Raw genomic sequence first — 22,251 nt, forward strand, 5'->3', positions numbered from 1 at the left:
AATTCAACATCTTCAAAACCGCAGCTCGACGTTGACGCTCCTCGCCGGATCCTCGAACGCATCTGATACACGGAACTGCATGAACTCTACGAGAGCCCAAGCTTGCTCACGACTCAAGTTCTTCTGATCTTTCCTGACCAGTAAGGTGCTACCAACCTCGTTCTGCCATTCTGGAGGAGCAAATCCCCACATATCTTCGATTTTGGGATCCACAGTGAGGTTGAGAAAAATGGCAGGCTGATTGTCGAATCGGGTGTGGTCATTCTGGCTCCATGCAGGATTGTGAGGCTGTTTGTGTACGAGCAGGGGAAGTCCCATAATCTTGGATGCAGGCGTTGGGTCCGAATTCCAGATTGGATGTTCCTTTGAGATTGCGACCTCGGTGTATCTCTCCCATCTGCCACTTTCCTTCTTATTGATACCAATATCCCCCTCACATCTGATAAGAACTCCTTTGAACTTTCTCTTCTTTTCCTTTTCTGCCTGATCTGCCTTCATCATGTTCATTAAGGTCTGCAGCTCATGCATCGGCTTATTCGCCGGCGAAGCACTGATGGTGAAATAGGAGTGTTCGTTGCCACGCTTGACATGATTTTTATATCGAGACTGAAAGGGTACACATTAGTATTGTGATAATTGATGGCGCATTCGTTCCGGTGGGCTCAAGAGGAGTTGCAAGATATTGAAATTTGGAGATGAAGGAGAATAATTCGAAGAACACTTACCAGGTAGTCGATCGCGGCTCTTTAATCTGCCAGTGTGATATCTTGGAATTCCTGGTAAGGTCCCGTCTCACTGCCTGACGGAAGGGCTGGTAGCACAAGAGGCTGGCCAGAATTCATCTTCGGCGGAATGTTTTTGCCAACAAGGCCTTTGTAATTCATCACCAAGATATTTCCTCTCCAATCATACGGCAGCTGCAAGTCCGTGAAGGCAAGTGCGGCTTGGTTGGGTTTACTTCTATCGTTCAGCCAGTTGTCTCTTGCATACACAACGACCGTGTGGTCTAGCATATATATCCTCTGACCTCATTCTTCGAAATGTTGAAGCTCTCCACTGTTTCAGTGATTGGGTGACCTAGCAGCTGGTGTATACTAATCTCTTCGTGAGTACTCGATAAGTTCGGCTTGAGTGCTTGTTGAGAACGTACCCAAACGAATTGTGGATTTGGATCGTCGGCGGATAGCAAGATGCCAAGTCTTACGGGGAATTTAGGTCGAGGAGCCTTCAGTAGAATCGATAGTTTCTTACAGAGTGTCTTGTGTAAGGGCCACTACTTCGAAGTTAGATGTTTCAACAATACTTTCGTTAGACGCCGAGAGTTGGAGAAATGCTTTGGCCATAACCTGCTTACATCAACCTGTTGGCACGCTGGCGAACAGTAGGCAGAGGATCTACAAGCTGCGCACTCTTTGACGTTGGGCTTATCGCAAATAACACATCTCGATAAAGCCATGTCTCGTGGTACCTGCTTATTTTGAGAAGATCCGGTTGTTGGGTCTGGGGGTTTGAATTGCTGAGAACCATAGCTGGAGAAGGATATGGCGCTCAAACGAGAGGACGTGGAGCAAACACGCTAGTCCTGGGGCACTGCACGAAACCACGTGATACACTTCGTTCCCCCACCCTTGCTCAATGACAAACGAAATGGTAGGTATGTAAGCGATGGGAGAGGACGTGGTTTTTGTACAACGACGCACAGAATGGCTCCAACTCCAAGAATCTTGATCTTTGGCACAGGGAGCATCGGTGCGACGTATTCTTTTGTGTTTTCCCGAGCTGTGCCGGCATCGAACATCGTCACAGTCTGTCGATCCAATTTTGACTCTGCATTCAAAGATGGCTTCACAATAAACTCCTCGCTGTGGGGACAGAATCTAAAGGTTCGCCCTGTCGTTGTCCGATCTGTCGAAGAAGCTACAGCAGCTGATCCATCCCATTTCGATTATGTCTTGATTTGCTCCAAGGCAGTGCCTACTGTTCCTTCTACCGCCGAGCTGATAAGACCCGCTATCTCACCCAAGACAACTATCGTCTTGATACAGAATGGAATTGCTATTGAAGAACCCTATGCCAAGATGTATCCGGACAATCCATTGCTGAGTACAGTGGTGTACCTTCCGGCTAGTCAACCCAGCCCGGGGGTAATTTTACACAAGGAAGTCGAGTTCCTCCACATCGGCCCTTACCCGGCTTCGTCAAGCATAGAACCTGCCAACCAGTTTGCAAATCTCCTAAAAGCTAGTGGTGGAAGCGCAAAAGTCCATCAAGACGTCCAATTTGAGCGCTGGTCGAAGCTTCTGGTCAACACTTCCTGGAATCCAATTTGTGCTTTATCACGCTCCGGAGACGCACAGGTCTTGCAGTCAAGCCCCGAGGCGAAGAACTTGATTCGGGATGTCATGCTGGAGATTAAGGCTGTTGCAAATGCGTGTGGCTATGAGAAAATTGATACTGCCCTTGTTGACTTTCAACTTGGGAGGGCAACGATCCGAGAATTACCTGGGGTAGCGCCTAGCATGCTCGTAGATGCACTTGCTGGAAGAAACATGGAGGTTGAAGCCATCGTTGGGAATGTCGTGAGACTAGCCCAAGATCATGGGGTTGAAACTCCAATGTTGAGGACTATTTATGTGCTAGCCTCTGCTTTGAATTGTAGCTTTAGCTATGGATCATGATACCGTTCCTGTGTGACGGCGATTGTCATGTCTCTAGGAATTAGAAAGTTCCTCGATTGCTTCCTTGCAGAATCTAGTCTTGGAGAGCTGTTACAGACTTCTCGGCTCATGAGCAGACACATTGTTGCTGGTGATATTGTAAACCAGTTGAGACCAATAGACAGATTGTTTCGCAACGCATCCACTTGATGGCATGGACGCAATCTACGTTATCCAAACGCAATTCTTATGTTAAAGCAACCACCCCGAAAAAGTGTCCATCATTAAAAAAAATGACAAAGAACGAGGTTTCCCAGCCGGTGAATAGGCAAGATATCATTAAGTACGATCGGCCCTTCGAGAATCGGTGCAATGGCTGTTGTCCACCCGCAAAAGGTAGAGGGTGTAAACTCCAACGAGCTGGAAGTCTGCTGTAATCATTAAACTGATGTTCGTGCCTGCTGCCAGTAAACAAGCACAAACGTACGCTCTAGAGGACAAAAGGTATCTACAAGTCAATGTGTATCCCACCATGTTGCTGCTGATGCAGGTATACCAAGAGTATGAAAATTACAAAACGTAGCCTCCACCACCAACGACTGTCCAATCCCTGACACCTCTGCTTTCCTCGAGCTCAACGCACCACCAAAGGACTTCTCGGGCCTTGTCGGGCTGGCCCCCTTCTTCGTAGGCTCGGGAGAGGGCGAACCATGCTTCACTGTTGTTCCACCCCGTGCCGAGTTTGGTGAGTGTGGAAAGCAGGCCGTATGCTCTGTCACGGGCTGCGAGGCGGTCTAGCAGTGCGGTAGACGATTCTTTGTAGCTTGGCTGAAGCCCAGACGAGATGGAACTGGGGCTATCCGTAGGTTCTCGTGGGCCACTGGTTATGGTATCAGAGCGCTTCGCAGTCGGGAGGCCCAGAGGGCCGTGTGAGTCTATGGGGGCGATGGACGATTGCTTATGTGGAGCTGGCTGGGTAGTGAGAGGGGTCACCGACGAAGTATTGAGTGTAGATGCTGAAGGTGTACTGAAGGCTCCTGGGAGAACGAGACTTGGAATTACAGGTGGTGGGAGGAGATCTTCAGAGTATACATCCAACAAAATGTTAGCAAGGCCAACGATTGCAGTTGGGTGGTCGGGAAAGTGTGTAAGGGCAGATTCGAAATGCGCAAGTGCGGTGTGCGGGGTAGATTCTGCTAAGGAAAGAGATCCACGCTGGTGGTATTAGCAAGAAGTATCCCATTCATCGTAAGGAACTTACCTCGGCATGGACATCGCCCCATAACTGCTGGACAGTTTTGCCTCCTCCCCACCCAGCATTGTTAATCGAGACAGTGCCTGTGGTATCTTTGGACACATCGACTTCTGCGCTACGAACAAGTTTCTCAGCTTCTTCGATTGCTCCTTTCGCATCTTCATACATGGTCGCACGGCGATAAAAGGCACTAATCAGAAGCCAAACTTTCACTAGGGTCGCAGTCCGTCGTCTTCTCTCTTGGTCTTTTGAAAATCGAGTCACTGGAGTTGTCGAAGGCGAGTAGGGAGATCTAGGTAGAAGACGATGGTCCTGTGATAATCCATTGTTTACGGATGCAGCTTTGAGCGAGGATTCTCTAAGTGCTATTTGCTGGGACTTGGGAGGAAGCGGGTTGGGTACGGAGATTTGGTGGGAGATCTTATTTGATGTTGCGACCCTGCTCCTCTCGTTTTCTTGATCGTCCTGTAGCCACTGCTTTCTATTCTCGGTATCAGATGGAGGAGTAAAGAATGTGTCTCCATCTACAGTTGTAGTATTGTGCGGTTCGGTTGTCTTGCCGCCACTGCTGTTTCGCTTTCTGCCAGTACTGACACTCCTGCTCCTGCTGGCTCCGTTTTTCTTTAGAACGCTCTCGGTTCGTTTCTGTAGCTTCTCGTGGTGATGGTGCGAATGATGCTGCTTCGCTGCACTGCCATTCTCGTTCGTCACTTGGATTGTCGGGGCTACCGTACTAGCCACGGTCTGCGTAGTTTGCGGTCTAGGTGGTGATGCTGGGTCTCCACTAATTGAAGCTCCAGCTGCGGTTGGGTGCGGTTTGCGAACAGATGAACGGCCTGTCCGTCCAAATATACTGCCTCGTACACTCTTGATCGTTCCGGAAGAGCTTTTGGGAGCTATCGTCAATGCTGTGCCTGGAGCTGCTAAGGGGGCCGAATCCTTGAGAGGGTCACCAAAGAGTCGAGTGTAAAGACTAAGAAGCTCATCGCTGGCATTTACTGCAACCTCCGGTCCTTCGAGCACCTCAATAATGGCAAGCTGTGTCATTTTGACTTCAAGAACGCTCTCCTTTTCGAAATCATCCATTTCGTCAACAACTCCCTGTTTCCTCGCAACTGCCTTTTCGTTTAAATGTGCGCTTCTGTACGCACCATTGAGATCCTCCTCACCAAAGAGATATTTCGGGTCCTGGAATTGTTCGAATGCCCCTTCGCACGATCTTGCAGCAGTCGTGAGTTCCTGACGGGCACTAAGAAGCAAAGCCATGAGATGCCACAAGGGTATTAGTGATCGCTCTCTCGTAAAACGGCCTGAAAGCGGACCAAGGCCACTGGTCGTAGTATTTGAGGCCCGCGGTAACAGACCTGTCCTAACCACTTCAATTGCAGCCGGGAGTTCTCTCCGCTCAGCAAGTAGTGTTCCCAAAGCAAACAGCGTTTCAACATCTGTTGTGCTTTCGAACTGTGGCAAGAGCGCCTTGCGGAAGCATTTAATGGCATGGAGCTGGATATCTGACCGAGTCGAAGCCTCATATGTCAAGCGCGCCCACTGGGCGTAAGCGATGCCAATTGATCGCCATACCAAGGCGAAAATCCTCGGGGCAATGGCACAATCCAAATCTGTTGAGTCGTGCTTCTCCGATATATGTCCATTCGCATGCCGCTGGTCGACTGGATGATGCTTATCCAGCCAACCTTCAAAATAATGGCCCAGTTCATGAGCTTTCTCTGCGCCGTCTAGTGAACCGTACCGGCAGAGCGCCTTAATGCAATCAGAGACCGCAACTAGAACCGTCTCGTCGTCATCAAGACCATGCTCCGATTCGCCAGTCTTCTCCACTCGAGCTTTCCCTTTCTTGACTATGTCCAGATAAGTGTCGAATGCTTTAAAAGCTAGGTCGAATTCCGCGACGGCCAAATGAACTGTGAACAAGTGTCGCAAGATGGCTGTGGAGTGAAAAGTCTTGGTCGCTGCTCGATACAAGATATCCAAGACGCCTCTGCTCACAGCTTCTGCCCCTCCTTCCCCAAGATCCTGCTCTTTCCAGCCGCTACCACACAGGATACGCCAATTCTGGATGACAACCTCTACAAAGGCTTCGACCTCTTCACTGGCCTCTTCCGCCTTGGGAAACTGAACCTCGCTCAATAAAAGTGTCTCATATCTCGTCTCCACCCGTTTCAATTCAGCTCGTTGTTGTAGTCTCGTGGAAGTCTCTGCATAGGCTGGCGTGAGGGACGTGGTTGGGAATGGCAGATTCTGCGTGAGAAGGTCCGAAAGCGTAATGTAGTATTCTTTCCATACATGTCGCCGCGAGACCTCAGCATAGAACGCCCTCCCACCAGTTGGCGCCGAAGTCTGCGTATTCCAAAATTTTGCCCACGCTCGGAATGCAGGTAAAGTCTCGGTCTCCAGGATGGATGAGACTTTGGATTTAATCGCCAAGCTTGACAGTATGCAGAATCCGGTTAGGTACAATTCGGTCCATGTCTTCAATTCGCGCGATTGCTTAGTACTAGAGGAGGCGCTCGACAGTATTGGCAAGCCTGTTTCAAAAGTTTCGACTGCATCTGTCAAAGCTCCTGCCCTCCCTTGGGATTGGCCTTTGATGTAGCATGCTTTCAGGGCACATACTTTGGTCCATTCGGCAGATTCCTTGTTTGTTCCATCCAGCTGCGAGAATTCCTGCTCAATACTTTTTGGTAATCGTGCTGCGGCTAGTGAGGGTTCTCCCAAATGCCAATGTATCCAGCCCACGCAAACTTGCGCCTGGAACTCGTCCTCAACATGGGCTCCTTCTTTCTCGATTGCTTCTAGAAGTAAGGGTATGTATCGAGAAACACTTGTAGATTGCGAAGTGGCCGTGGTATTGGCAGTTCTAGCAGTACCAGGGCGGGCAGTGCTGGGACGATTATTAGAGGCTTGAGAGATAGCATGCTCGGCTTCGGCTGACAATACAAGACCTATTCGAAATGGTCAGTCTCTCTTCAGGAGTCGATCCAGACTATAGCTGCCGAAGGACATGTCGATTCTGGACTCGAGTGGTACGTACATGTCCGCTGCGGCGCATGCTTCTTGACCTTCCTCACCAGCTCTGGAACAGCATCCCAATTTCCCTCACAGCGAGCTTCGTCCAGCTGCTGGATATATTGGGCCGCTTTTGTTTGTTCACGCTAGCAGTAGTCTTTTCAGCATATGCACAGCGGGGGAAGTGATAAGACGCACGCTCATTGTTGAGGCTATTGTGTTCCCCACTGGTTCCTAGAGGCGGACAATTCGTGTAGCATTATAGATCAGCAAATATATGTTCGCATGGTGCCGAACATTATAGAAGGGTGTGGTCTAAGTCGATGCGATATTATAGGAGGAGCAAATTCAATGACCTTGTAGACGCGTTGGATATCTGGCCAGCACAAGACAAGACGGGACCCTTACGATGGAATTCTGGTGATGACGGGAACGCTCGACAGGCTGCTTTAGACCAGGTATTAGCCGGCAGGCAATTAGGGGGAAGGCTGACCAATCAGAGCAGTGAAACAGTTTCGCCAATTCCAAGCCACAGCCTCGCGAAAATTTCAACCATCAAGAGGCCGGTTTTCCAATTACTTTAAGTACACAATCAATACTCCGCACTTTATATGACGAAAAGAGCGGAACAGGATTTATTGATTGAAGATAGCTCTCTTGGTCTCAAAGAAATCCAGCTTTGCGTCGACGGTCACATCTCCAAGAAAAGATTCCTTCCACCCATGAATATCTGCTGAGCTTCTTAATATTTTTTCTTGGAATTATTTGCGCCAGGCCGGCTTTCAGCAGTACCATCCATTCGGCATTGCCTGCACTTATACTCCTTTCGATTTTGAACTGGGTTTAAGACATACGTAATATTGAAGACTAGGGTTAGCGATCCGGGCAAACGTCCTTATCTTTCCTACAATTAACACCTTTGGTCCAGATCACAATCCAAAAGCCCAATATCGGTCGCATTTTCCCCTGCGTCGTGATGTGTCTTCCACCTGAGCTGAGAGTTTTGTGTTTCAAACTCTCCTCTACTGCGCCATCAGATCTTGCACGCCTTACTCCAACTCTCCTCCGCCATGTTTCTTTCTGCCAAGTTCCTCTTTCCAGTCCTGCTGGCAATGCGACCCAGGCAGATGCATCTGCTTCTTCTGTACTTGTGCACAAGCTGAAGACTCAGCTGTCATCCCTGCTCAACGGAAAGAGTCCCGAGGGAAGGTTTACCGCTATCGTACTGATCAAGGCCGTCGTCGAGGTTGGAGGATGGGAAATTCTGCATGGAGTAGAGTCGTGGGTTCGAGGATTGTTGTCGATCCTAGGAGTAAGAAGTGAAGTCAGTCGTCGTTTTAGATCTCTGCTAATGGTCCCATAGAAGCCTGATGCTTCTGCCGTGAAAGAGTTGTGTGTCATGACTCTCACCAAAATTTATTCCATGTCCCAACAGTATCAGACTCTCATCCGCGAGATCACTACTCCCACGTTGCCAACCTTCGTAACGTCTTGTCTGAACTTACTATCGACTTCGTCGAAGAAATCCCCGGGAGGATTAATGTCGCTGGAGGAGGTTGTGTTTCAGTCGTTTGCCATGCTATTACCACGTCATACTGCCATTTTTCGTCCCTTTGCTTCGCAAATTCGTCTTGCTGTTCGTCCTTTTCTCGCTCCAACCTCGTCAGATGATTTCTTCGCGTCGTCCTCGCTGAGGGAAAGTGCCCGGCGACTCGCTGTCATCCTCCACCAAACCGCTGCCAAAAATACCAGCGGCGAGGAATGGGGTAAAGCCGTCCGTGGGCTCGTCAAAGACATCCATGTGACTGCTGATCATGTGTTTCGCGCTGTAGTCGAAGATTGGGAGTCTGCCGCTGGATACGTCGGAGAAGCTGCAGATGTCAATCAAGAGCTCCATGGGGGCTCTGCGAGCGGTGACGACTTACCATCGTGGATGGGCATTCATGCTGGCGTGGACCGTTTGACTGGCAGACTCGAGTTATTGGCAGAGTACCTCAAGGTCGAGACGGCTGCGCCTGTTGCTTTACCCTTAGGCGCAATCATGGACATGATCACCAGGATGCTGTCCATTGCGATTCCGTCGTCTCAATATTCTGCTGGGAAGAGTGAGGCTCGTCTCCACCCTGCCATTGACCGCGACGAACGAGATGGGCTGTGGGCTGGCATGCCGCAAGTATATGTCGCTGCGTTGCAAGTCGTCGATACGCTCTCGGTCAGGCTGGAGCATGGCTTTCTGCCTCTGGCGCAAGAAAGCTTTGACCAATTGGCGTGGGTGTTCGAATATGGCAAGCACAGCCCAGAGTTTCGCTCAGTTGCCTACATCGTGACTGCCAAGATTTTGTTCTATGTCGGACAAAGCTTCAACCAAGCTCAGTGCGACAAGCTCACTGGCGTTTATCAGGCATGCTGCCAAGATCTACAAGAGGCTCATCCGAACTTCGTTGATATTGCTGCAGTGGACGATGCTGGATCAAAGCCTCAGGGCAACCCAAACGCTGGTGCCTTCTTGCGTAGTAGGGTCACCGTCCCTACGGAGCACCACATCGCCAACCCAGCCCTCAACGCCGCCGCACAGGACCTATTACCAATGTTCCTTTCTCATCTACCCCAACAATATCTTAAGCTAGCCACACGATCCTTAGTTGACCGAACTTCGATCCTAACTCACAATAAAGACGCCATGTTAGCCAGCATATTGAACCCAATATTCGCAAACAATGGCTCCGCTCTCCCCGGCATTCTCCCTCATCTGACGAGAGAATTCTCTGATGACGCGACAGTAGAAATTCTACTACGCCCACGCATGCCTCTTGTACCTTCCACAGCCACACGCTCTGTTGCCAATGAGGTTGTTGATGAGAATCCTGAGGATGAGGATATGGATTACAGTGCTGAGTCTACTTCTCTTCAAACCCAGAATACATCAACATCTGCTCCTGTTCGTCAAGACCCTTCCGCTGTCGCTTCGCAACCAGGATTCGGTTCCTCTACCGACACACCTCAGCACACCCTCTTACATCACTCAACCTTCGGAATCGATACATCATCGGAGGCCATTCCATCCATGAATGGCAATTTCATGGGCACTACAGCATCGTCTGGTATATCACAAGCCCAACAAGAGCACCCAGATGAGTCCATGGACCAAGATGATGACTCCTCTGGCGACGAGAGTGTTCATCTAACCATGGAATTAGATACAGACTCTGACGAGGGTGGCGCTGACTGAAGACATACCGGACCCTTGATCGCCCTTTTTGGCTCGGAAGGAGAGAACATTTTGACCTAGATGAGGCTATTCCTCGCTTTTCTCGCGTCTCGTCGTGCCTTCTGTTTCTGTTAATGGTACGGCCAAGGGTAGTGCGGCTTAGCGAGCCTCAACACTGCCCTGTCACGATAGTTCCTTTGACGCGGTCTCATCGACGGACTGTTGAACCACGATAGTTGCTCCAATGATGACCCTTTCCCAGCCATCAGCTTCTGCGAATATTCTTTATTTTTTCCCTTTGAACAACGGTAAGCTATGAGGTAGTGGACTCACACTCCTCTGAAGTTCTTATAAAAACCAGGTTGACCATCCTCATCGTGAAGCTTTCCTTCTTCATCTTCAAACATCTTCATTCACATCTTCCAGCTTAGCAGCTTCCATTCTCTGATATATCACATCCAAACAAGAAGCTTCACAGCCAACAACCTCACACACCCTCCACCTCCAACAAGCAAACACACAACCACACAAACAAACAGCCACAAGAACCACGACAAGAAAACAGTAAGTTCACTCCCACCCTTGTAGATTTGTAGAGTCCTCTCCCCATGCAATGAGCTTCAGTGAAGCATCGCATCACCGCCACAATTACGTGTCACGGGCGTAATGTCCCTTCCTCTGCCATGCAGAACAAGCATCGCCCCTTCTTCTCGTGGAACATCCAAAGAGAAAAGAAGTAAAATGAAAGCCCAGTGGGTAAATCATAGGCACATCAGCATCATCAGCATCACCAGCATCGTATCGCATTTTAATTTGGTTTTGATTTACGCACATTGCCATATATTTGCATTTACTTGAAACATTTGGCACAATATTACCTGATATCCACTGCTTGACAGTGGTTTCCGAAACCTGTGTGCACTTCGCGAGCCCTTGCCCTGGCATTGGCCTTGGAATTGAGCTTCCGGGCTCAGTTCTCTGGCCATCTAAGCAAGGATCGCGTTTTGCCATAGTTGTAGAGGACAGGTTCAATAGACACTGTAAATGACTCCCTGGCATGTAGGTGGAGCCAGCCCAAGACTGTCCCTGGTATCCTTGGCTGAGTTGCAAGACTCGCTGCTAAGGATACCAAAGGCACACAAGGGCTCGTGCTCGTGCCCCTTCATAGCAAACTGGGACGAAAATGAATTTGTGCGATTTGGCATTGTAGAAGTCTCGCATGTGATTCAGCCATTCTGGAGTATCACGTGCTGGGTCTAAAGTCACGTTTATACCCGCTACGTTGCATTTGAGTTGGGGCTATCGTAGATACCCGGGACTGTTACTGCAGTAGAAAGTGCCTTGTGGGCCACCCATTCTTGTTTACCCTAGCTTTACCCCTTTCATGTTAGCATTGCATTGCTCTCCACTTCTAGTCAGCATTTTGGCTTGCACCGTTGGTGTCAACGCCAACCATCAAGTCTTCGCTTGCCATGGATTTGGGAAATATCTACCCCATTGTGGGAACCCGAGATAACTACCAAATTCTAGCTCATCCTAGACAGGTAATCTGCAGCGCACTAGTCCTAGCACCCCTCACTATCCATCCTCGCTTAATCATGTTGAAGATATATTCGCACCGTCCTTTCTGTTTTCTGCTTTCTGCTATCTGCTTTTGTCATCCATCAACCCGTAGATACCCGATTCCCTTTCGTCATCCCCCACGTAGATGTAATTATTCAGACCTTGTGGCCTTTGACCCTGAGACTAAGTTGCACCGAAATCATAAGGTGTCAACCTCTAGAAGCCGTTGGAAGTTATAAGCGACCTATCCTACGGGATTGGTACGACGGCCCAGTTTCTCATTCCGAGGTGCCCGTACTGCTACGACGCATGTAGTAGCCTTCTCGAGAAGGGCGTGCATGCGTGACTGATAGCAGGTGTGGCTGTCTGGAGCATCGCTAGATCGTGATGCTGGCCGGGTAGTTCCTACTTGCAACATCGCTTGGTCGTGTAACGTTATTTCTTCAAGCACAGTTGAACTCTTTCAGGGTAGCTTTTCACGAAGCCCACACTGTTTGAGGGATACTCAGTGGAAATTTCTTGCGCGCTGGGTAGATCTAGAAACTGTAGAACGTTTGTAGTTGTAGAATTGTGGCATTATCGATCCATGTCGCTCAGTGTGCAAGCAAATTCTGTTCATCGCACAGCTGTAATCATCAAGGGAAGTCTCTCAAGAAAACCTCTCCTGCCTGATTGAAGCTCGATGAAGATGCTTGTACACGGGGGCGGATTGAATAGAAAATCCAACTGTAGAATTACAGAATTGTAGAGAAGGAGCTGGTGCGATGTTGACGCCATCCCAGCCCCACTCAGGGGAGGCGTTATGGTGATTCGAAGCGGAAATCCCCTCTTCAATCGCAGCTGGGACCACGTCCGAGATTCAAACCTCCGCTTTTCACCCTTGTGATGACCTACATATAAAAAGCTCCAATTTGAGAGCTCACTGATTAGACCCAAGCACCTTGATTTTACAGCCATCCCAAAGTCTCGCTTAGCGAAAAGGGGCCAACACGTGATGTGCCTTGATGCATTTCAGCCATTGCTCTTCCTACCTGGTCCGACCAGGGAGGGAAATAACGAGCTGGTATTGCAGAGATTTGGTTTAAATCATGCTCGAGGATCTTCTAGGGATGAGTTTGATCATTCAGATTTGAACCTTTGTGTTACATTCCTTCCTGCCTAGAATTGAGGTCAAGATATCATTGAATTCGTTGTGAGCATTGAAATATGTGCTCGAGAAGACGTTTTCCTCATTCGTTGCTTGCAGTTTCTTTCCATATTCTTACTTCAAGCATCAGCGTTCTGCTCACTTGCTGGACGATGAGGCTTGGGGTTCTGGTGTCTATGACCAAAAAGAAATCTGTTGAGTGTTCTCCGAAACTCCTAACATTGGGATTAGATTATCCACAGTATCCACCTACATTTTAGTTCAATTCCCATTACTGAACCGTACCCCTGTACTTTATTTCAGACAATTTCGATTTAGTGATTTCCTCAATGCTGGTGATGCTGGTGATGCTCGATGCTGATGATGCTTCTCACAACTGATATGAGATTGTCTTGCGGTTGCGGCATTCAAAATTACTCCTTTCACTTTGGTGGATTCCAGTGCGATAGAATTCTTGATTTTGCAGTGCTGCATTTCTACGTTCTTGAAGAATCTTGGAGCATCTGCATTGCTGACTGTTGTAGCTCCCTCAAAATGGATCAACACAATAATTATACGGACATGGATAAAGCCACGATCCAGAACTCCAAGGATCAGTCTTTATGGAGTAGAGACAAAGCAGATCAGAAAAAGGATCTATTTAATGCCGCGTTACAGGCTGTGCACCGTTATGTAGGAGAGGGTTACAGTCGAGAGGAAGCTGAAAGATTGTGTTGCTTGAAGGAAATCGAGTGCCAATACAATGCGTCCAAGCGATGGATTAATCACGTAGTGCTGGTCCATACACTACCCATAGCGCCAGAACATGATCCGGAAGCTTGGATGAGGAAAACAAGATTCGAAGCAGATATACCTACGATATACGACTTTTGCGACATTGTTGCAGAAGTCCTCATTGGAGACAGGAAGGCCAGCGAGTTTGATGCTTGCATGATCTCAAATAAGCGTATAGAAGCTATCAAGGAGTACCTGATCAACGGAACTCCTATATTTGTTGAGGATGGGAGTCTCTCTCGGAAAAAGGCGTCGTCGAAACAGGCCAGCCTCAAGCACGACACGCCTGGACTTTGGGACTATACGCCACTGTCTCAAGATCCTACGGCTGTTCAATTCAGCAAAACAAGCAATGACATGGTACAACAGCACGGTTATCTGTACCGTAAGGTTAAAGAAGGAAGTAGAGATTGGAATGCAATGGCCAATCTATATTCTGACAGGCCTGGGTTGAAGCTCCAGGCTCCCATAACGCCCATAGAAATGATCCGGCCTCTATGGATTGAGGCGCATATTGAAGAAGTTACGGACAGTAAAGGGAATAGACAGAGTGTCCACCTTGGGAGAGATGCAACATACAGGAGACTACAACAAGGCCTATCGTCCGAAATTACGAAAGAAGTCATAGCACTTATCGCTGATCGCTGTCCTGTCTGCATCCCAAAGAGAATAAAGGCAAAGGAAGCAGCGATGGCAGGAGAGCCACTGAAAAAGGAGAAAAGAGACCTGAAGAGAGGGTCCCCTAGGCAGGAGGAGGAAGGATCTGTCAATCGACATCGTGCTAAGCGACGCAAGGAAAATGCCACAAAGGTCCTGGAATCCGGGGAACAAGCTAAACAGCAGCCAGGTTCGCATTCTATAGCAACATTCAATGTCCAAAATCAGGTTGGACAATCCAACCAAGACCCTCTGGCCAACAACTACTATCAGATACAGAACGGTCAAGATTTAACCGACTGGCTAGCACAAGATCTTCCTCAGTTCGTCGACGAAGCCGAAAATCTGGATCCGGATTTGCAGCATTTCGGCGCTGGTTACTTTGGGATTGAAGGATTTGCAGCATCATATGTCCCTCAGTTCGATCAGGACATGGATAATACAAGTGAGGAGGAGCATCTCAGAAACAGTCTCTCTGATTTCTTGGCGGACACGAACGTGGAAGCAATGCCGGAAAGACGTGTCGTTCAGCCCGTTGAGAACAATGGAAATGTGGAGCAGGCTTTCAATCACCACATCAGCGAGTTCAACGGCACATCGACCCCAGTCAGCAACGAAGATACTGCCGAGCAATTTGATGCTGTTTGGGAACCCCCTAGTGAAAGAGATCAGGAGGCTGGATTGAGAGGCCTAGGCTTGTTGCAATAGGAAAAAACGGTCGTACTCATCAGCGAAGGAAAGGGGCAAGGAACGGAGACAGAAGTTGTGCTGACAAAACAACTGCCGCCGCGAGAAAAACATTCTTGAACCAGTCACTCTTACAACTTTGGCAACGATAACGACAAGGACAACGACAGGACAACGACAAGGACAACGACAAGGACAACAACACCGAGCTTCGACAACGGGAAGGAAAAGAGCGGAGCAGTTTGAGAGGAGGCGGGCGTTGTGTTTTTTTGCTTTCTTTTTTTTTTCTTTTCTTCCCTCCTTTCTTGTTTATGTATTTGCCTTTGAAAAATTACCTGTAAATTGCATTTGACCGGGCGTTGGATGTACGGTTCTGGCTCGGATTTGAAGCCGCGCTTTCAGTGTGGAGGAGAGTTTTCGACCAGGCGTTGGGTATGTGGATTGCGGCTTTTATGAAACTTCAGGTCTGAAGGAGGAATGTTCGACCGGGCGTTTTCTGTGGATGTACGGTTCTATGTCAGCTTGTGTTTGAATACGCTTTCAACCTGGAGGATTGTTCGACTAGGGCGGGTGTACGGATGTCCGGGTTTCATGACACTTCAAGTCTGGGGGAGCATTACTCGACTGGGCGTTGGATATACGGTTCTGGCTTGAGGTTGACGATGCTTCAATCTGGAAAATTGTTTGACTGGAGCATTGGGTGTGCGGAATCTGGGTTTGATAACACTTCTGGTGTGGAGGATCATTTTGGATCACAGATTGTTGAATAAGACGTCTTCTGCTCTCTTCGCATTGATGACCATAACTTTAGGTGACCTGAGTAACATGCTGCTCTCATTCTCCAGATGACCTGCTGTAGATACAGGGGAATGTGTCGTGGTCGGACTGGGCTATGTGGGTCAGTTCGTTCGCCACATTCTGACTCAATACTTTTCCTCTTATCAATGATATTCCTAGGCTACCATCGATGAAAGCCTTGAATATCTCGCAGTATAGCGTTTAGGAATTCGGCTCGCTCGACGTTGTGTCCGTATTAAGTGAAGTCGGCTACCATCCTTACTCTTTAGCAAGCTGTTGGGTGCCAGGTCCAAGCCGACCTGCAATTTTACAAGTGAAGGTAATTCAGGTAAGGCTGCTCGCTATCAACTTCGGGCGCGCTGCAGCACTTATTGGCGTCGAATAATCAGCTATCATTCTGCTGGTTTGAAATGTCGCTCCCGTGCTATGACAGTGGTAAATCGGCCATCCTGGCAAGATGCCCGCAATGAAGCATTGGATAAAATTCTCTAGTTGATTTTTGAAGTCTCTCTCCAGACACAGATCTGGCCCAGGGAGCAATTTCCTTGCTGAGGCTGCAATTCGCGATCCTTGGGAACAAAATCCAAGCATCAACCCCTTTTCATCCTTGCAATTTCCACCAGGACTCTCGGCTAGGCTAGGCGAGGGCGTGAGAACAGACCGTAACCTCATTAACTCTCTCCTTCTCCCAGCCACCGACGATCAATTCGTCAACTTGTGCCGCCCACCGAGCTTTTACAGCTTCGACAAATCAGGCATTCGAGAAGTCTCCGACCAGGAAGCTTTATGAGTGCTGAGACGGCTCATCGCGGGCCTTGGCAGGTACAAGTCCAGCCTCAAGTCCACACGGACTTCACTTGACGAGAACTAGTGCTAACCAATTTGCAACGTCTCTCGAAGGTCGAGTCTAATACACACTGCTGTAAAGTTCGCCATGACTTTAAAGCTCTGACTAGGCTGATAGCTATTTTCAAGCCCTGCAGAATGGGAATTTCATGCCTTGTTCGCAAGTCTCAGCAGAGGCCAAGACGCGATTTAATCCCATAAATTTCTCACCAAAAGCCATATTTACAATGATGTTTTCTCCTCATCCTTCTGACTCTCGTTCTCATTTGCCCTCGAATCTTGGGAGCTTTTTTTCTCTCTGCCACTCGTTTTTAAGCTGCTTAATCTTTTCAATCATTCATTAACACACTCAACTGTATTTTTGGTTCTCTGTGTAATTCCGCTCGTGTGACACTCGCGATGCGTAACACTTTAATCGCATTGGCGGTTTCCCTCAGTCTTTCTGGCCTATCTTCTTCCCTTCCCGCGGAGGATGCTCGCCTTCCCAGCTTTCTTTCGAAGCGCCTCATGGTCAGCCCGGACAATACCTGCGGAACGCTTTTTAATGGTGCCAACAAAAACTATTCGTGTGATGCAACAGTGAACGCAGGAGGCTGCTGCTCACAATATGGCTATGTAGGTACCATCCTTTGGCCCTCAGTTTCGAAATTGTACTCCTAGTTTTAATCCTCTGTCCACCTGAGAGTCCGTAGAGACTGAAGCCAGGCGCTGATTCTTTTTCCAGTGCGGAAACACTACAGACTATTGTGGATTGGGTTGTCAATCTTCTTTCGGGACCTGTTCGACCACTACTACACCCCCAGTTGAAGACGATTTCACTTGTGGCCCAACAAATGGTGGGAAGATATGCGCCAATGGACTTTGCTGTAGTCAGAACGGATATTGTGGAAATTCTACCCACTACTGTGATACAGGCTGCCAATCTTCGTACGGCATCTGTGCCTCTGGGTCCAATCCTGCTCCTGAAGGCACTTGCGGGCCAAATTCTGGGGGTGCGAAGTGCTCCGATAATCAATGCTGCAGCTTGTCCGGGTATTGTGGGCTAGGTCAAGATTATTGCGCCGACCCCGGCAGTTGTATGCTGGGTTATGGCAGATGTGATTCTGATCTCACTCCAGTTGGACCATCAACTGCCAATGCCCCCAGACCATTAAGAGGTTTGATTAGCTACACGGAAGACATCTATGATTGCGATCAAACTAACGTCGTTGCTTTGACATACGACGATGGGCCATATCAGTACACTGCCGAACTGCTAGACCTCCTCAAAAAGTATGGCTTCACAGCCACATTCTTCATGACTGGAAACAACAATGGAAAGGGATCAATTGATACCACTGCACCGTATCCCGACTTGATTAAGCGTATGGTTGCTGAGGGCCATCAAGTAGCATCACATACCTGGTCTCACTACTCGCTGTCCAATAGCTCCCACGATCTTCGTGTTTCTCAAATGGTGAAGAACGAGATGGCATTCAACAACATTATTGGAATGTGGCCTACTTACATGCGTCCACCTTATTCCGACTGCACTCAAGAGTCTGGATGCTGGGATGACATGAAAGCTCTCGGCTATCATCGTGTTTACTTCGAGTGAGTTTTCCTTCTTCTTCCCTCTTCAGAAGCTCCCAGCTGGCGTTAAAGATGTTTAGAACTAGTACTGATCATATTGCCGTCCAGTCTCGATACATGTTAGGAGACAGAGTTCTGGGTTGTATCAAGCTTGATTGTTGAAGGTACGCTGAAGCTGTGGTTATATACAGTGAAAGGCCCTCGAGTAGCTCCTTCCCTAACAATACACAAGATTATCTAAATCCTCTTCCTTCCCAAGTTCAGAACTCCAAGGATATCGTAAAGCAGCAACTGGCCATCCCGGGTGTGACTGATTATCTCTCGATCCAACACGATATTGTTCAGCAATCCGTTGCAAACTTTTCATCCTATTACTTCGATCTCATCCAGAAGAAGGGCTGGAGAGGTGTGACAGTTGGTGAGTGTCTCAAAGATCCAAAAACCAACTGGTATCGTTCTCTCAGTCCTGCTTCCACGACAAAGTCTACTTCTACAACAAAGTCTACTTCTACAACAAGGAAGCCAAGTACACCAACGACAACTGCAGTTCCGGCATCAACTACAAAATCATCTCTAATCACACGTCCTACGGCTAAACCACCCACGACAAATCCTCCATCACCAACAATGCCAAAATGTGCATTCCAAAACGGGAAATGGTGTGGAAATATCACTCCTTTCACCAATAAAGCTAGTTGTCGGAATTCTATGCTGGAATGTTATTCGAATGTGCGTAGTTGCTACAAGAGTGGCCTCCGTGGTTTGGCAACATGCCGCAAATACACCAAGACATGCTCAAAGCTAAAGAAGTATTGCAAGAAATGTAATCCAATCAGCTGCAGTAGCAAGGGATTCAATTGACTGTAGTCTGAGATTTTGATATCGCGTTTACACTGAGAATGATGCGAAAGGCAATGTCTGCTCTGGTCAAGAACTAGGAGGAAAGAAATCTTGGTTGTATTAATTTGTTGTTGTTACAATTCGATAAATACAGGATAATTTTGAATTTATTAACCTTTTTGAAGTTTTCCGGCAACTCTCAATCCATTCCGTTCGTCGATCAGGGGGATACAGCCAAGCGATGGATGTGAGGCCAGTCCACGTTGATACTGTATCACGTGGATCCAGACCGAGTACCTGCTTTCCCCACATCCTTACCTTACCTACTTTGACTTTTACGCTTGACAGGAATATCCTACTCCGTTGATGTTTGGTAATGTATGTAGCCTTACGTTTGAGCCGCCTCAGCCCGAGTATCACGCGCCGTTCGGTGTCCCAGAAATATATGGCTTGCTCATAAGCCACTTACCAATCTCATCGTCTAGGTGAAGTCACAAGTTGATAGAACGCCCGACTCGTATGGCACCTTTCGGTTCTCGCCAGAACATACAATCGTCGATTGTTTCCATTGGGTATCTCTTCATTGCCGATGGGCTGCATATGCCGAGTGATACAGAGCAGCATCATTAGCGACAGCATCCGTCAGGCTGAGGTGGAACACACGCATCTACTCCCACTACTTGCAAAATGACTTGGTGGATTTGGTTATTGTCAGGTTGACCTCTGCTACTTTGGAATATCTGATCTCCTGCCTGTGTTTTGCAGAGTACATTATTCCCAATTGATTGGACATTGGGCAACCTGTAGGCAAGGGCAGAGCCTCTTCTGTGGACTTTAGCTTATCTGCACAAAGCAGACTGCTCACTGCCTGTTGACAAGGCTCTATTAAGTAGACTCCAAGTACGTCTTGATTGAACCCCACCATGCAAAGTGTCATTCTTGGGGGCTGCATGCTCGCCCAACTGAATTGACTAGACTAGTTCCTGGGCAGGATAGTTCTTACTTCGCCGTGCGTTGTACATGATGTTCATTCGGGCCTCTTCGTTCTGTATCAATATATCCAGCCTCCGAAGAAGATCTCAGACATATCTTAAGACCTCGGGAACTCTCGTATCATTCATGGAGATGACCGAGTCCCAATTGTCCATTGTGCTTCAAGAAGCACTCACTTGTTTCCTCGCCTTCCTCTCGCATTCCCAAAGGCTGCGAGAAGCCAAGTTACCTCGCCAAGGTAAAGACATTGAAACAACAGCCGATATAACTTCCCAGAAATATTTTGAGTCTCGTGTAGCTGCTACGGAAACATGCTTGCAATATACAAGCAGAATTGCCAAGAGTGTCAGGAGGTGGAACAAGTATGCTGCCACCGATAGCAATGATGAAGCTACAGGTGAGCCTGAAGTGGTGAGCTTTAGAGCCTCACTACCAGATGGCTATGAAGCATCGTTCTTAGACATGTTTTCGGGGGCCTGGATATCTCCAACGAGTCCATTATCGGCAGGGCCTTCGCGGATTAGCATTGAGGACACCCCTCGACATGAAGCTGAAAGTCATGGTACTCAGGTAAGTAATCCCTTCATTTTAATGAGTTTCTGCTAACACATCTCTGCAATAGCCTGGACTTCGCCGTCGCAGAAGAAGAAGGCGGGACATCGATGATCAACTTAACAAAGTCTCTGCCGAAGGATCTTCCCACCCGAGCAGAGCATCCATTAGCATTCATCCAAATATCTCCATCTCCCCAAACATCTTCGAGAAGCGATCCTCTTCGCCTATGCCCAGCATTGTGTCAAGGACCCCAGATAAAACAGAGATATCATCTTCTGTCTCTTCGGTCTGGGATGATCTTGGCACTAGCAACAATGATTCAAATGTTGCAGCCAAGCTTGATCGGAAGAAGTCAAGAGATGAAAAATACAACATTTACGCCGAAAGAAAACAGATGCAGGAGAAAGAACGGGAAGAAGAATCGGATAGACGAGCATACGAAGCCAAACGATTATCGGACCAATTGGCACAAGAGTCGAAAAATCGTCTGAGGGCGCATGAGAAATATGCTAAGAAACTTGAGCAGGAGGGGAAAGAGGGCGCCGAAAGGAGAAGAGAGGATAGGGAAGCCGCGCAGAAAGCTCAACAACAATGGGAAATGGCAGCGATTGCACGCGAGACTGAAGCCATGAGGTTGGAGGAACGAGAGAGGAGGAAGCAGGCAGAGATAGAAAGACTCGCAGAAGAACAGCGAAAGCTGAAGATCCAGAGAGAAAGAGCCTGGGCCGATGAGACTAAGGAAAGAAATCGGAGAATCAGCGAGGAAAAGAAGCTGAAAGAGGCTGAGAATATAGCTGGGTGGCAGCGTGAGCAGAGGGAAAAGGAGAGGAAAGCAAGACTACCCAAGAAGGTGGATTGTATATCTTGCATGGAAGCTGTGCGCGAGAAGGATACCGCGATTCTCCCATGTAACCATATATATTGTGGAGATTGTATTAAAGGTATGATCTGATCTGTCATTCTGCTGCAGGCCCATGACTCACGTATCAGGCGCGTTCAAATCAGCCTACAAGTCTAGGAGTCCTTTCCAGTGCTGCGGCACCACTATCCCCACTTCCAGCGTAGCCCGCAATCTATCCAGTTCCTTCATCGAGAAGTATAACCTCATGGTCCTGGAACTCAAGACCAAAAGACCAAAATACTGCGCTTCGTCTCGTTGCAACAAGTTCATACCACCTGCGGAAATCCACGGTCCTATAGCTGTTTGTCCGTACTGTAAAACCAGGACGTGCGTCGCCTGCGGAAACAAAGAGCACTCAGGTGTCTGTACAGAAGATCAAGCTGGTAGGGCTGTCCAAGCGCTGGCGCAGAGACAAGGCTGGAAGCAGTGTCCGAAATGCAGCCAGATATTGGAGAGGACTGAAGGTTGTCTACACATGACTTGTCGATGCAAAGCCGAGTGGTGCTATTCCTGCTTGAGGAGCTGGAATGTTTGTCGTTCAACTTGTGGACGGTGAGCCAACCCAGTTCCTAGGATGTTAAGGTGGTGTTGACGAGTCTGGTATTTTAGCACGACGCCATTTGGTGGTTTGGGAATTGGAGCGGGCATGGCAACGGGTATGGGTATGGAAATGGGTGCGGGTCAAGCAGCGAGAGCCAGGCAAGCCGGTGGAAGAATTGGATTGGGGCCAGTGATTGCTGCTGCTGTTTTGATGTCGCTCTTTGACGATTA

General features: G+C 48.4%; 8 protein-coding genes across 8 annotated transcripts; 5 read left to right on the forward strand and 3 right to left on the reverse strand.

Annotated features, from left to right (window-relative positions):
- Nucleotides 1–12: 12 nt before the first annotated feature.
- On the reverse strand, nt 13–528 carry ONS95_013168 (uncharacterized protein; the record flags this gene model as incomplete). The annotated part of the gene is made up of 1 exon (XM_058506804.1): nt 13–528. One exon carries the CDS (start codon nt 526–528, stop codon nt 13–15), a length of 516 nt encoding a protein of 171 aa, XP_058357534.1.
- A 533-nt stretch (nt 529–1,061) lies between these two features.
- Nucleotides 1,062–1,456, reverse strand: ONS95_013169 (uncharacterized protein; the record flags this gene model as incomplete). Its single annotated transcript, XM_058506805.1, has 3 exons — nt 1,062–1,094; nt 1,151–1,273; nt 1,355–1,456. 3 exons carry the CDS (start codon nt 1,454–1,456, stop codon nt 1,062–1,064), a joined length of 258 nt encoding a protein of 85 aa, XP_058357535.1.
- A 120-nt stretch (nt 1,457–1,576) lies between these two features.
- Nucleotides 1,577–7,348, reverse strand: ONS95_013171 (uncharacterized protein). The gene is made up of 5 exons (XM_058506807.1): nt 7,138–7,348; nt 6,965–7,085; nt 3,919–6,875; nt 3,145–3,872; nt 1,577–3,085 (listed from the first exon to the last, which is right to left on the reverse strand). The coding sequence occupies exons 1-4, from the start codon at nt 7,141–7,143 to the stop codon at nt 3,228–3,230; spliced, it is 3,729 nt and encodes a 1,242-aa protein (XP_058357536.1). The 5' UTR covers nt 7,144–7,348; the 3' UTR covers nt 1,577–3,085; nt 3,145–3,227.
- Nucleotides 1,704–2,678, forward strand: ONS95_013170 (uncharacterized protein; the record flags this gene model as incomplete). Its single annotated transcript, XM_058506806.1, has 1 exon — nt 1,704–2,678. The coding sequence occupies one exon, from the start codon at nt 1,704–1,706 to the stop codon at nt 2,676–2,678; it is 975 nt and encodes a 324-aa protein (XP_058357537.1).
- A 157-nt stretch (nt 7,349–7,505) lies between the features above and the next one.
- On the forward strand, nt 7,506–10,454 carry ONS95_013172 (uncharacterized protein). Its single transcript, XM_058506808.1, has 2 exons — nt 7,506–8,251; nt 8,303–10,454. Exons 1-2 carry the CDS (start codon nt 7,916–7,918, stop codon nt 10,166–10,168), a joined length of 2,202 nt encoding a protein of 733 aa, XP_058357538.1. The 5' UTR covers nt 7,506–7,915; the 3' UTR covers nt 10,169–10,454.
- A 70-nt stretch (nt 10,455–10,524) lies between these two features.
- On the forward strand, nt 10,525–15,997 carry ONS95_013173 (uncharacterized protein). Its single transcript, XM_058506809.1, has 2 exons — nt 10,525–10,711; nt 13,382–15,997. Exon 2 carries the CDS (start codon nt 13,392–13,394, stop codon nt 14,994–14,996), a length of 1,605 nt encoding a protein of 534 aa, XP_058357539.1. The 5' UTR covers nt 10,525–10,711; nt 13,382–13,391; the 3' UTR covers nt 14,997–15,997.
- A 1,129-nt stretch (nt 15,998–17,126) lies between these two features.
- CDA2_2 (chitin deacetylase) lies at nt 17,127–18,787 on the forward strand (the record flags this gene model as incomplete). The annotated part of the gene is made up of 4 exons (XM_058506810.1): nt 17,127–17,234; nt 17,344–18,212; nt 18,389–18,605; nt 18,656–18,787. The coding sequence occupies 4 exons, from the start codon at nt 17,127–17,129 to the stop codon at nt 18,785–18,787; spliced, it is 1,326 nt and encodes a 441-aa protein (XP_058357540.1).
- A 1,264-nt stretch (nt 18,788–20,051) lies between these two features.
- On the forward strand, nt 20,052–22,036 carry ONS95_013175 (uncharacterized protein; the record flags this gene model as incomplete). Its single annotated transcript, XM_058506811.1, has 3 exons — nt 20,052–20,594; nt 20,647–21,520; nt 21,570–22,036. 3 exons carry the CDS (start codon nt 20,052–20,054, stop codon nt 22,034–22,036), a joined length of 1,884 nt encoding a protein of 627 aa, XP_058357541.1.
- Nucleotides 22,037–22,251: the final 215 nt, after the last annotated feature.

This window comes from Cadophora gregata (genome assembly GCF_030347475.1).
Source record: "Cadophora gregata isolate MNR1 chromosome Unknown scaffold_7, whole genome shotgun sequence".
Lineage (NCBI taxonomy): Eukaryota > Fungi > Ascomycota > Leotiomycetes > Helotiales > Ploettnerulaceae > Cadophora > Cadophora gregata.